Raw genomic sequence first — 14,683 nt, 5'->3', positions numbered from 1 at the left:
AAAGAGAAAGAATGATGAATGATCGTTGCAGACAAGAACGCGTGTTAATTAATGTGGATCCTTAAAATAATCGTCTTTTAGAGCAATAATGTTCAATGTTTGTTCAACTAATCTTTTTAACACTCTATACTTATCTGTTTCACTAATACTTTTACCTTCTTAAATCGAATAGTTATCTCTTAGACTTAATCTGCATGTTCGCACGGTTTCTGAATAAATGACTGAGACATGATCATTACTAAGTTTTATGTACAAAAGAAATGAGAGTTATTCAACACGCTCTCATACGTGTAGAACAGAATGAACATTGTTCGGATTTCCACACGCACAACAAGAGATAGACAAAGAGATAAAATATTGTACGTGACTGTTGGCCTAGTGATAGAGTGGTTAATGTCTGAGGTCAAAGGTCGACTTCAAGTTTATGATGCGGCCTTTAAAATTTATGTTAATTAACCTTTAAAAATATTATTTAAAAAAGAAAAACATAAACAAAGAGATATATTGACTTGGGAGTTGGGCCTGCTCTAATACAGACACAGTAGAAATGAGACATTCATAGGGGTGAGAGGAAGAATAAATAAATGGGGCATGATCATTATCAAGTCTAAGCCATAAATAAGGTTTTTTCAATAATTAATTAAATCTTTGATAGTCTCACTTTCAGTAAATATTTACTACTGTATTAGTGTTTTTTTTAAAATACTCCCTCGAACCAGAAAGTTTGTTAAAATTTTCCGTTTCCGTCAATTCCACAAAATTTATCACATTTTACTTTTTACTATTTTTTATAATGGACCTTATATTTCACTAACTTATTCTCGTTTAAATTTTATTATAAAAATATAAAAATAGGATCCACATTCCACTATTTTTTTTAACTCACTTTTCATTATATTTTTTAAATTTTTTTTTGTAAAGTGTGGTATAAAATTTTTGGGAAGAGGGAGTAACAAATAGGTTAAGGGCACACAATATGAATAAATTAGTGTCTTCCGTAAATTGATGTGAATAATTACGTGTAGGAAATACATACTTCGTTTTTAAAGAAATAATAAAAGATTCTGATATTCTCAAACTCATAGAGAATTGATTTTAGTGACGAAACGTGGCCGGTGATTATCACTTTAAAACAGAATATTCAGTTCCATTTCCATTAGTAAAGCTGCAACATTAGTTAGCCCTCCTTTTTCACCTTTGGGAGCATGAAAATCTGACAAAAAGAATGATCTAGATAAAAAATAATTTTTTAACTAGTTGCTGAAATATGATTGTACGGGATATACTATAAAATAATGCTAATCAAGAATATAATTAGGAACAACATTAATTTTATATATTCATTCGACAATGTACATACATTCCTGGCTCTCAATAGCTGTCCACTAATATGTGCTTAGGGATCATAATCATGTTTATAATATTATCCATATTAAAATAATTACTACTATTATTTATGTTTAAATACTTTTAGTTCATTCAAAATTTAATCAAATTCAGACTAATTTCAATTAATTTACTAACCTTGATGTAGTAAGTAAGGGATAATTAATGAATAATTAGAACTTTCTTAAATAAAACTTACTCTTTAGAAACTTGATTTTACAACTCCATTGTAAATAACTTTTTTTTGCAATCATGAGCTTACATTTAGAAAATGATTGAATAGCTTCAGTTAATTAAGAGCGTTGGAGGAAAAATCCATGCATATATGTTACACATTTTGGTGAAGATTACTGATGAAAATTAAATAGATGCATTGTACCACTTTTGCTTCCACAAAATCATACTTGTCCATATGCATAATTACAAATTATCAAATATAAGTGGGGGGCAAACGTGACAACCCGCTTAACTTTAAGCAAAAAAAAAAATTAAAAAAAATAAAAAAAATAAAGAAAGTTTTATTAAAAACTCAAATTAATTTATTCTCTAATTACTTCACAATTAAAATACTTTATCTTTCGAATTCACTTTTATTAATACTGTTATATACTACTCCTATTATTCAATAACCTTTTTCCCTTCCTTTGATGTACATAGAAATGGCCAAATTAATGTGTAAAATCTGGTCAAACTCATAATATTACTCTCTTTCTATTAATTAATTAGTGTTGCACCAAAATAAAAGAAAACAAAATTTGAACGGGTATAGTGATGCAAAGGTTGTGTTTAATTATTTGAAATAATATTTAGAGAAAATATTGATGTTGGAAAGTGATGAAGACATATGGCTATCAAGTGAATGGTCAAGCAGACAATTAGTTTGCACGTGGGTCCGACGCACGTGCGTGGGATGATTGCAGTGTATCTAGGGTTTGGAATATATATTTATATACTTCACTCAATCTAGAAGGAACATTATTTATACTAACAAATTAGAAAAAGAAATGAAACACTCACCAAATTAACCAAACTTGTTCGAATTGCCATTAAGGCTTCAACAGATTAATGACGTGCTTAAAATTTGGAGTATAATGACTATTTTGGCCTGTAAGATGTATGAAATTTACCAATCACAACATCAAATGTGGTAGCAAATTTGATCTTGAATTCAATCAAATATAACTTCGGATGTGATTGTGGATTCGTTGAATGTATAAAGTGGCTATGTGATTAATATGTTGCTCAATCATATGTGCATCACAATTAGTTGGATTATGACTTATTTAATGGGTCATATATTAGCTTTTAATATCACGTAATTATCCAAAATATTGCTATTTGTTTCAACAAACTTTAAAATTAGTAAATAATAGTATCATTAACTTATCTAGGGTTGTCAATTAGTAGACTGGTGAGAGATTTCGTCTTAATTTAAACTGTGTGGCAATGAAATGGTGATTACGTGTCATTTTTTTAATTAGGGCACTAATTCAAATAATCATCACTTCATTGCCACGCTGTTTAGATTAAAATTGAATCTATCACTGGTCTAATAATTAGCAACCCTAAGTAAGTTTAGGATATCAATTTTAAAATCTGTAGAAAAAGTTAATAAGTACTTTAGTAGACCGGCGACGAATTTCGTTTTAAATTTTAATTTTAATTGTGTGACAATGAAGTAATGATTAGATAATATTTTTTTATTGATTTGGACACTAACTCAAATGTCACGTAATCGTTACTTTATTGTCACACTGTTTAAACTAAGACGGAATCCGTCTCTAGTCAGTTAATTGACAATCCTATGTAGTTCGTGATATTATTATTAAGTTTGAAATTCATGAAAACAAAGTAATATTTCATAGTATAATTGTATGATGCTAACAATCCTTTTTGAATTAGTTATTGAGTAGAAGTTAAGTGGCATTCTCGCATAGAATCACACGCTTGCTTAAACATTACGACCACATGGAACATTACATCGACAAAATTAAAATAATGTGTGTCCAAAATCCAAATTCCTAAGAAACAGATAAATAATCTCCTATATTAATTATTTGGGCCCCACTAACGGCTCGTGAACAATGGGATTATAGACTTTCAATCAGCATTTTTCGATCCGTATATACGTGAGTGTAATGTTACTTAAAATGGAAAACAAATGTGTTTGTAGCTTGAGGTTCTCTCTAAGTAAAATTGATCTCCAACATAACTGAACATCCATGTAATCGCCATTCAGTTTTTTATCAACGATGCAAATATTATGACCCTAATTTGATATGAACAATTCAAATCCCCCCCCTCTATATATACTACTTTCTTCGTCACATAATAGATGTCTCACTTTCCTTTTTAGTTTATCCCACAAAAGATGTCACATTTCCTCTTTTAGATAAAGCTCCTTCTCACATCAATTATAAAATTATATTTTCTCTCACCACTTAATACACAAAATAACGTTTTCTAAAATCTCGTGTCATCTCTAAGTGTGACATCTACTATGGGACGGAGAGAATACTACTTCTTTATAATGTCTCGAGTTTGCTGCCGAGTTTAATTCCTTGTGTATGTAAGCAAAGTGGATTATATGGTATTACCATCTTCATATATACATTGAGGTTGCTTGATTTGCAAGTTATTTCTCAAAATTAAAATACATATTGGCTCCGTTTGGTACACGGAATTGAAATTGGAATTGAAATTGGAATTGGAGCCTTCAATTCCAAATCCAGTATTTGATATCATTACATTTCTTGGATTTGGAATCCTCCAATTCTACAATTTGAATTCCATAACAAAAGTAATGGAATTCCAAATATTTATTAAATTACACACACGCTGCACACACATACACACACACACTGTACACATTCACACACGCACACTGCACACACACATTTACACACACAATGCACACATTCACACACACTGCACACACATTTACACACACTGCACACATTCACACACACACTGCACACACACATTTACACACACACTGCACAAATTCACACACATTGCACACACATTTACACACACACACTGCACATACACATTTACACACACACACTTCACGCATTCTTACACACACTGCACACATTCACACACACATTTCACACATTCTTACACACACTGCACACATTAAATTTTTTAATTCAATTCCATATTAATTATTTCATTTTGCACACACACTAGACACACACATTGCACACACATTAACACACACACACACACACTGCACATACACATTTACACACACACACATTGCACATATTCACACACACACTGCACACACATTGCACACATTCACACACACACACATTGCACACATTCTTACACACACTGCACACACATTGCACGCATTCTTACACACACTGCAGTTGCACACATTCACACACACTGCACACATTCACACATTCACACACACTGCACACATTCACACACACACACACACTGCACACATTCACACACACACTGCACATATTCAATTTTTGAATTCAATTCCATAGTATATCAATTTCAATTCTGTGTACCAAACAGACCCATTGTGTTTGTTTTATGAGATTGAATTTCATAATATAATCTTAAATGGATAATTATGTGATAATTAATCATAACCATTCCATTCTAACTAAAATAATCTCACTACTTATTTCTAGCTAAATGTATCATCACATAATAACTAATCATATCAACCAAACAACGCCTAAACAACACCTATAAGATTAAGAGGGTATACTAGTAACCACTTTAAATTCGGAATGTATTAGGAAAAGAATTAGATGATCCTTTCCTCTTTACATTATGTGTCATTTTGATTTTTGAATGTTACTACACCATCACCTGCAACACAGTTCACACTAACATCATCCACGTCATACAACTAGCTGTCGCACACGGCTACTATGCATGTATATCTTGTAATAGGATAATTATAATCATTGATAAAATAAATTATCATATAAAGGAACACTCATTTTCTTTTCTCTTTAAGGAGGTACTCCCACATTTTGGTTTGTACTAGATTCTACCTTACTCTCACAATATATTGTAAAATAGTCATAACTTGTAGTAATAGGCTAATTATAATCATTGATAAAATAAATTATCATCTAAAGAAACACACATTTTCTTTTCTCTTTTAGGAGGTAAAAGGCACCCACATTTGGTTGTACTAGATTCTAGCTTACTGTCACAATATATTGTCATACTTTACAGAGAAAAGTTTTGACAATTGAAATTAAAAATAAAATGTAATTACTTATATCAGTATAAAAAAGAATATAAATCACTATATAAGTCTCGTGAATCTCTTCTATCATCAATTAATTTTACGATGGAAATTATGTAGATTTCTATGAGAAAACTCCCAAAAACAAAAACAGAAAGACAAACGACTAAGTCAGTCCCCACCCACATGACTTTGTCTCAATTAATCATTTTATTAGTCGAAACTCTTTGTTTTAGGGGCATTAAAATACAGCTTTTTGGTACTTCATTAAACATTTTTTGACTTGAACAGTGGACATAATTAAATAATGGATTATATTCTCTTTTTACTTTATTTTAAATGGGCTTCCAATGTCCAATTTCTGTTTCGCCTTTCCGTTGGCCCAACTAATTAAGTGAAATCATCATATAAAATTGTGTTTACTTTTCGATTGTATACTCTATTTTACATACAATTCATATTTAATATTGTCTGACAAGATATAATGGTGTTGTATTAAGAGGGGCCCATATCAAATTTGTGAACTACATGATTAATCAGAAAATTATATTGTTTGATTAGTGGATTATGACAATGAAGCACTTGCGCCCAGTATATTTGTATAAATACACTCCTTGAAACAAATAGAGTTTACTTATATAGATATACCGTGCAAAATTTAATGTACTTTACCCTTGCTTATTTTAATGTAAGGTCAATTTATTAATTTAGTGAGTACATATATTTAATTGTACACTATAAAGTAAGAATCTCGTTGTATAATTGTATTTGTAATAACAGTACTATTATTTATCTATTTAATAGTAATATATGTGAAAACTGTGTGCATTTTTAGTCGACAAGTTACCAAAACTTAAAAAAAGCAAATACTGCAGTCTTAGATTTGATCTTCAGATAGGAACATTATATATTATACTAATTGTTATTGCATTCTGGAAATGATATAATTAGCCAAAAATGGATGCACTTTAAACTTTTTCTTGGATACTACAACCTATATAGCTAGCCCATATAGCCAATAATTATCTATATCACTAAGCTAGGTTAGTGCCTAATTACGTCCATTATCATTAGATCAATAATTTGTCTCTAAAGTGAATATGATTAATATATTTAATGTTGAGACCGTTAATCTTAACCTTAAACCATATTGCAATTATCTAAATTCGATCGACATGGGCTATGTATATAATTGGTTACAAAAAATAGATTGCCTCCGAAAACTAGTTTAGTTTGACGGCTATAAGGATACATAGGTATTTCCAAAATGTCTTAGTTAATTTTTTAATTAAGTGACTATAGAGAATGAAAAGTGGCTATGTATGATCGGCTGGCCCATGTATGATCCAACTTTAAATGGGCTTTCGTTATTTTAATTAATAAGAGGGATGAAGAGGTAAGGATCCAGTCTTTTATAGGCCCAATATTGAAATCATAAACCATGATTTTCGAATATTTTAAAATTATTATTTTAATATATTATTCCAACATTATCGTAACTATATGACTTTTTAAATTACATTTTTATTATAAAAGTTAATCGTGATGTGGAATTAGATAAGCCATCAAGGCTGCGCCCATTGTTCAAGACCTTTGGAGTCCAATTCGAGACGCCAAGAGAATTACTAATTTCAATTTTCAAAGATGTACTCAAATTCTGTATTTATAATTCTATATATAAAATGCTTTTTTCACAAGAGTGTATGAAATGTAGCACATAATGACATAAATTTCCTACCGGCCTATTCAGAATAATCCAATTCCCAACTGCTCTTCAATTACTCTTCTATATTTCTTGTCCTCATCAGTATTTATTTATTTAATCTTCATCTATTAAATACTCTCTCTTTTATGACATATTCCCATCCACCACTCTTCATTTATTGTTTCATTTCAATTCTACCTATTCATATAGGTATAAATTATAATATACTTAATACTACTATAATAACACCACCCCTTTTCGTGATATACTTGCTTCCACCTCCAACCCCTTACCAACATTTATTCTCCCACTGATCAGGTAACCATCATTTTTTTCTCATAACTTCTACTCTTATTTCCAGTTTATATAATTTTCATAGATAAAATCACAATTTATGCTAAATTAAATAGTTATCTAGAATTCTGAAAATATTGTCATTTATAGTAGTGGGAGAAATAAATTATTGTAATAAATGAAATCATGTTCACATATCTTTGTGTAGTATGTGAACTAGTAGAATAAGGCATGAATTTAGCATGATCTTGATTTATATAGAATTTTGCAACCTCAATCCGTGGCACACAAGCTTAAGAAACGGATGATTGATTGCATAAATATTATTAGTATACATAAAGTAGCTAAAGTCAACTAACTAGCAAGCTGTCTCTGATCAAGAACAGCAGAATTTGAGACAACCATGTTCCCCACATGTTTGCTTAACCTATAAATTTCCGAATTCTTATAATCAATTCTTCTTACATTAATTCAACTACTTCTCCCACCATCAAAATTAGAAGAAGCATCGGAAATTCTATGGAGAAAACCGATGACAACAATGATTATTATGATTGGGATAAAGAAGTGGAGGAGTTCGAGAAATCCAAAGGCGGCGTGAAGGGCCTCGTTGACTCAGGCATCAGCCGAATCCCGAGGTTCTTCATCAGCCCGCCCGAGCCTGACGATGCGAATCCCGGGCCCCATGCCCATCCGGACGGCCTGATCCCGATCATAGATTTGGAGGGCGTCCGGGGAGGGCTTGATCATAAAGCAGTTGGTGAAATTCGAACTGCGTCACGGAAGTGGGGATTCTTCCAGGTGGTCAACCATGGAATCCCCACTTCCGTGACGGACGCCATGCTCCGCGGGACGCGGGCCCTGCACGAGCAACCGAAGGAGGCAAAGCAAGAGCTTTACACCTCGGACGGCGCGCCGGACGTGAGGTTCTACGCGATAAACGGGCGGCTCGAGGAGGGCGACGCGGCGAGCTGGAGGGACGCGTTCGCTTGCAAGTTCACAGACGGCGTGATCGACCCAGAGATCATCCCGCCAGTTTGCAGGTGTCTTACCAACTGAGCTGCGCTGCACTGAACTAATGAGAGAGTGTTTTTTGGAATTTGGGTTTATGATTTATTTTTGATGATGTAGGGATGAGATAATGAAGTACATGAATCACATGATCAAAGTGAGGGATGTGTTGTCGGAGGTGTTGTCGGAAGCGTTGGGGGCGAGCAAGGATTTGTTGGGGGAGATGCAATGCATGGAGAGCGAGTATCTCACGTGCCTCTATTATCCGGCCTCGCCCGAGCCGGATAAGAGTTTGGGCACGGTCGCACACTCTGATCCAACAGTGCTCACGGTTTTACTGCAGGACGACACTGGCGGCCTGCAGATAAAACATGATGGATATTGGATCGATGTGCCGCCCGTGCCAGGGGCTCTCATAGTTAACATTGGTGATTTTCTTCAGGTATGGGAACCTCGATTTATAGATTTAGTTGGTGTAGTATATGGTGGTTTTAATATCGTTAATACCTTAGTACTTGATTGAAATTCCCTGAGTAGTTTAATTAACGAATGGGGCAAAGGTAGTATATAAAAATTGGAATTATATGGGTTGACTATGATTTGGGAGTAAAAAATTCGTTGCATTTGAAGCTCATAAGCCATTAATTAGCCGTAATTTGAGTGTTTTTGTCTAAACTCTAAACAGTAGTACTCCATGTAATATAGAAATAGATCATGCTTTAACTTCTTGGGAAATAGATGTTGTTTTAGATCTGCAAATTGATTGGAGAATTTTATTTTATATGTGTTGGATAGTTTATATCTAAGAGTTCTGATCATTAAATTGCAGATTCGTTAAAGAATTGAATTGTTTAAGATAAGTAGATTTAATTTTGATGGCTATTGGTCGAAGAAATAAGATGGAGTGTATTAATTAAATTGATTCCACACTTCCTTGAACAATTAAATTTATTTTCTGTTCAAGTTGTGAATTGAACCAAACAAAATTAAACTTGCAAGCATAAATTTGGTGATAGATGTTTGGTGACTTAGTGTAGTCAATTTTAAGTATATATTTAATACATACGAGTAGTATTTATTTTCATATTTACTTAAAAAAGATAGAACTAATCTAAATTCCCAAGTATTTAAAGGTGACACTTAGATACAAATTTCTCTCAATACAACAATTAAATATATTCTGTTTTATCATATCGTTTTAAATTCGTGCATGCATGTCTTCTTGCCGGTTTTATTAGATTGTAGTAGTATAATTAAAATTTTAGAAACCGTGAAAGGAAGGACTCGAAACTTAAGAATAAATCATATCTCTCACTTTTGACCAACACACACACTAATTAAGAATAGTTTTTTTTTTTGTCTTCTCTAATGTAAACGAATGAAATATATTTATTCATCTATAGAATTAATTAAAATACGTATTTGGTTATATATCATATATGTAATGAATTTGAAATTATTTATTGGTGCAGCTGATGAGTAATGACAAATTCATGAGCGTGGAGCATAGAGTGTTGAGTAGATCAAAAGGGAGCCGAGTTTCTGTTGCATGCTTCTTCTTTCCACGTGGTCAAGAAATGGCTAACATTTATGCACCTATTAAACAAGTCATCTCTCCAAATAATCCTCCTATCTATAAACAAGTTAGTTATATAGATTTTGTCACACACTACCAAAAGAGAAACTTACGAGGTGGCCATTCTGCCCTTGCAAATTACAAACTCGACAATATTAATTGATTAAGGTATGTTTAAATTCATTGATTCGTTGGTTTGTAATGATTAATTTGTGAAAAAATTGTATATCCTTTTCTTCTTTCTTCATTATTTGTTCATTTTAGTTTGTTGTTTGTTCGGATTGAAAGAAGCGGTTGATTTATGATTAAGGGTTGGTTTGCCTTAGCTGTTTTTTTTCTCATAACGGTTTTTGTATTGTTTTTTATTTAATCAATATATTGAATATGTTAGGGACAAAAGGAAGTGGCCTTTTGTTACAGTATTATATTATATATTGAAAAATAAAATTAGGCCGTAGTTTGAAATTTAAATAAATATTTCTCATAATTTAGATATTTAATTTGGAGTTTAAGGTTATTTATAGCCTATATATTGTAATTGGATCTATTTATGCCCACTAAACTAAGCTTCATATATTTGGGATTATGAAGAACCTCATGTCTTTCATGAAGATATCAAATAGTGCAATCTTGTTTGAATTATAAAGATAACCGATGAGGTTCTTATATTTTTTTCTCAGGGGATCGATCCTACCTTCAATAAAATATTAAAGAATAAAATAAATTTGTAATAAACCAAATTATTATTTGAAGTACGTACATTGAATTGTTAAAAAAATAATAGCTAGACATTATATTTTTCGAATTATAAGCCATTGCTTTATTTTGGTAACAAATGGATATACTGATATAGTAGTATATTTCAACATGACGTGCCTAACTAGCTAGGTTACTCAAATATCAAAATGACCTAATAACGTATAAAATAAAATTTTAGTCGTACAAATACATACGTTTCGACCTACTTTTCAAAGATCTTAACTGGTAGGCTTAAAATTTTTGACTTTTAATCACTTGATAGACTACATTATATCAATATGGTGGCCAATATAGAGTATTATACTTTTATTTGTTACAAATACATAAGTTAAATGTTCTTATTATTGGTGTGGACTTAATAACTTACAAATACTAGTACTAGTACTGGAGTACAAATACTAGTACTGGAGTACTATTTATAACATTCGGAGTATTTCAAATAATAGCTACTACTATTTTTTTTTTTCTTTCAATAATTTAAATTAAAATGCGAAGAAAGTACATGAGGGACGAGCCTTTGGAGGGAGAAGTGATGCGCGCACCAAAGCTCGAAAGCTTGGTGCGGGATCGCCATGGACAGGCCCATGGTCGATTCTACTAACCACTACTCAAGAAATAACAAGACCAAACATGACGGTCTTGGTTCGAAAAAGCCATGGACAGGTCCCATGGTCATGAAAACTACGCCCTAACTCCTATCTTAACCTAGCCAAACATATCCGATGTTGGCTGCGATTGTTACACGAACCCTTGACAGGGGATCCACAATGTGATCCTTAACTTCCGTTGCGGCGCATAGGTGGAAGAATTTGAGCGACCTTGGGCTGAGGTGTCGTCTTACACGTGCCCCTTTCACATGATTGTGTATACGCCGAGGGAGATGGTGGTATCCTCAAGGCGTCCAAGGACCCTTGACTTGGTGGGACAACGCCCCAACTTCAATCTTAAGCATGCCAACATGTCCGATGTCGGCTGCGGTTGGTAGTTGGTACATGAACCCATTGTTAAGTATATATAGGGTGGGTAGAGTAGAGGCAGGGGTGAAACTACTTCTTAAATGTATAATTAGACTAAAAATGGATGAGGTAGATTTTGTTGATAATATGTGTATTTCATGTACACGAACATGACATCACAAAAGTAAAAACGTCTGGCTAACAGTTACTACTCCGTTCGTTATTTATAGTCTTAATTTGACTCGGCACGAATTTAAGAAATTGATTTAATAATAGAATGTAAGTATAATGGTTTAAATGAGGTGAATGGTAGAATTAGTGGGGGAGCCAGAATTTTAAAAGTGGGGAGCCCAAATTACCATCAAATATTTTGAGTGGTTCAGTGTTAAAGACGCGGAAATAGCTTAGACATGAGCAATATAAAAAGGCTGACTCAACTTTATTTTACCCAAATAATACCCGCAAGTGTACGGGGTTAAGTGTAAGAGTATATCGTATCCCACAGAGACAATTAAGTGTAAACCTAAGTACCACGAACAAATTTCAACTACTATCCAGACGATCAAAAATTTTGGTTTTAAAACTAACAACTACTAAAAGCATATAAATTCAGAGATTGAAATAAACAAATAAACAAGAGAACAAAGAAGCAAGCTGCAGAAAATGACGGAGGAATATGCAGAATTCAAGGATCCGATGCACAACTCATAGCCTAACCCAATTGAAATTAAATTACCATTTAAAGTCTCTAGAATTGTTGAATCAATCACAGATATGAATTTAACCCTTTCCCAAGGTGAGAAATCTGCAGATAAGTGTAACAATCGAAGTCCCCTTCTAATTCTTAGACTTAACTCCCAAAAGATTGATTAGATTAAAGATCCTACTCAGAATCTCAACTCTCCCGAGTTTTATTGAATAAAGGTGTGGATTATTCCTCTTTCAAGATTAAATATTTCACCTCCCGATTACTCTAAGGAACCCTACACTACCAATTGGTGATCAAGCAATTGACAAGAAAAAGCACAGGAATAAACCAAACAATCACAAGAGCTAGATAAAAACGAAATCAATTGGATTAAAACTATGAATCAATGCATCTTCACCAAGAATTCTACATAAAAGAAGTTTAGCTACTCATATTCATAAGAAAACAAGTCTAAACTAAAGAAAACAATGGAAAACATGATACGGAGTATAATTGGCGGAGGAATTGAAGCTTGAATCTTCAATCTTCTTCCAAGAGCGCTTGAGAGAGATGGTTTTTGTGTTTCACGGCGGTAGAGAATGAGTAGAGTTGCCCTAGCTTTTCTATCTTATTCCCCTCTTTCAAAAAATAGCGATTCACTTCAGAAAATCGCCAGAAATACGTACCCGGCCGGGTGGATTTATTGTACTAGAAAAACACCCGGCTGGGTGGGATTCTTTCGGTACTCTCTGGAGTCGCGCAGGCCAAATTGCGCCACCCGGCCGGGTACAATTGTTGTACTGTAAAATCACCCGGCCGGGTGGGGCTTCTTCCGAGCTCTCTGGACTCTCCAAGGCTTCTCAACGCCACCCGGCCGGGTGGCTTTTCTGCACAAAACCTCACCCGGCCGGGTGAGACCCTGTTTCACCCCAATTTTGCCTATTTTGCCTAAAACACTCTACAAACATGTGAACTCCAAAACAAATAGTAATTGGCTGGAAATAACCATTTTGAGCACAAAAACTCAACAATTAAGCATATCAACACACCAATCATGACACTAAAATACGAGTTTGTCAACTCCCCCAAATTTAGACTCTTATTTGTCCTCAAATAAGAATAAGAAATCATGAAGAACAAACTCATGCATAGCGGTGGGATTGATGTTTTGCTTCAGAAAATTTTTCAGACAAGCTCGAATGTAGGATACGTACAAGAATCAACCAAACATTAATTGAAGCTACTGTCTCGTATATCACCTGGTATCAATGCTCTCACAAGGTTTAGAAAGTGTGATTTTCTCCCTTTTATTCTTTCTCACTCAAGTGTATAAGAGGTACCATAAACACTCAAATCAGGTAACATGTAATGCTTACCATAGGCTTGCTCAACGTCAAACGTCTCATCTGTTCTGATGTGAAAGTGAACCTAAGATCAGAAAGGCCTTTATTTGGGTTGTAATGTAGGCTCTTTGGACGGTAGGGTGAATTTAGGCTATAGCAACTAAAGAATATAATTGAATCACACATCTCCACAACAACCATTCCCCCAAATGATTCCCAATACTTGGCTTTATCAAGCTTCCTTCCAAGACCCACTTATTCAAAACTCCATCACACTTTCTATTTATTTACAATACTTCTCTCTCTCTTTTTTTTCTCTTTTCTTCTAGACTTCGTCTAGCTTATACTTCCATTTTTTTTATATACATATATATACATATCTTCCCATCCTTTGTAACATTGTGTTTTTCTCCCCTCTTATAGGTTTTTCGAACATTCCCTTTCAACTATCAAACACATTTTTGGCTATGAAGGCTAACTAGGGATTTTATAAGCGTGTGAGGATAATCAAAGAATGCCTAACTTCATCCCTTAAGTTCACATCCATTATATAGACTTAACATGACGAGGAGCAAGTTCTAGAAACAAAAGCAAGTACCCAATCAAATCACACATGAACAAAGTATGGCTCAAATCTCACCGGGATTAGCATTGACCAAGCAAACAAGCACTTCACTCGCAATTAAATCATGAAATGATCACGCAGTCCCTAACCATTCTAACCACAATTTTTAAGA

At 33.4% G+C, this 14,683-nt stretch overlaps 1 protein-coding gene across 1 annotated transcript; it reads left to right on the top strand.

The window, feature by feature from the left end:
* The first annotated feature begins 7,554 nt into the window (after positions 1-7,554).
* LOC125219931 (1-aminocyclopropane-1-carboxylate oxidase homolog 1-like) lies at positions 7,555-10,525 on the top strand. The gene is made up of 4 exons (XM_048122026.1): positions 7,555-7,637; positions 8,114-8,656; positions 8,745-9,066; positions 10,097-10,525. The coding sequence occupies exons 2-4, from the start codon at positions 8,133-8,135 to the stop codon at positions 10,361-10,363; spliced, it is 1,113 nt and encodes a 370-aa protein (XP_047977983.1). The 5' UTR covers positions 7,555-7,637; positions 8,114-8,132; the 3' UTR covers positions 10,364-10,525.
* The last annotated feature ends 4,158 nt before the right edge of the window (positions 10,526-14,683 follow it).

This window comes from Salvia hispanica, chromosome 4, assembly GCF_023119035.1.
Source record: "Salvia hispanica cultivar TCC Black 2014 chromosome 4, UniMelb_Shisp_WGS_1.0, whole genome shotgun sequence".
Classification (NCBI taxonomy): Eukaryota; Viridiplantae; Streptophyta; class Magnoliopsida; order Lamiales; family Lamiaceae; genus Salvia; species Salvia hispanica.
The sequence above is the reverse complement of the archived record's forward strand: the minus strand, read 5'-3'. Positions and strand labels throughout refer to the sequence as shown.

Bases quoted from the DNA above. Each gene is read 5' to 3' on its own strand.
- LOC125219931 (XM_048122026.1), top strand. From the start codon at position 8,133: ATGGAGAAAACCGATGACAACAATGATTATTATGATTGGGATAAAGAA. The intron at 8,657-8,744 runs GTGTCTTACCAA...TTGATGATGTAG, and splicing joins ATCATCCCGCCAGTTTGCAG to GGATGAGATAATGAAGTACA. The intron at 9,067-10,096 runs GTATGGGAACCT...TTATTGGTGCAG, and splicing joins ACATTGGTGATTTTCTTCAG to CTGATGAGTAATGACAAATT.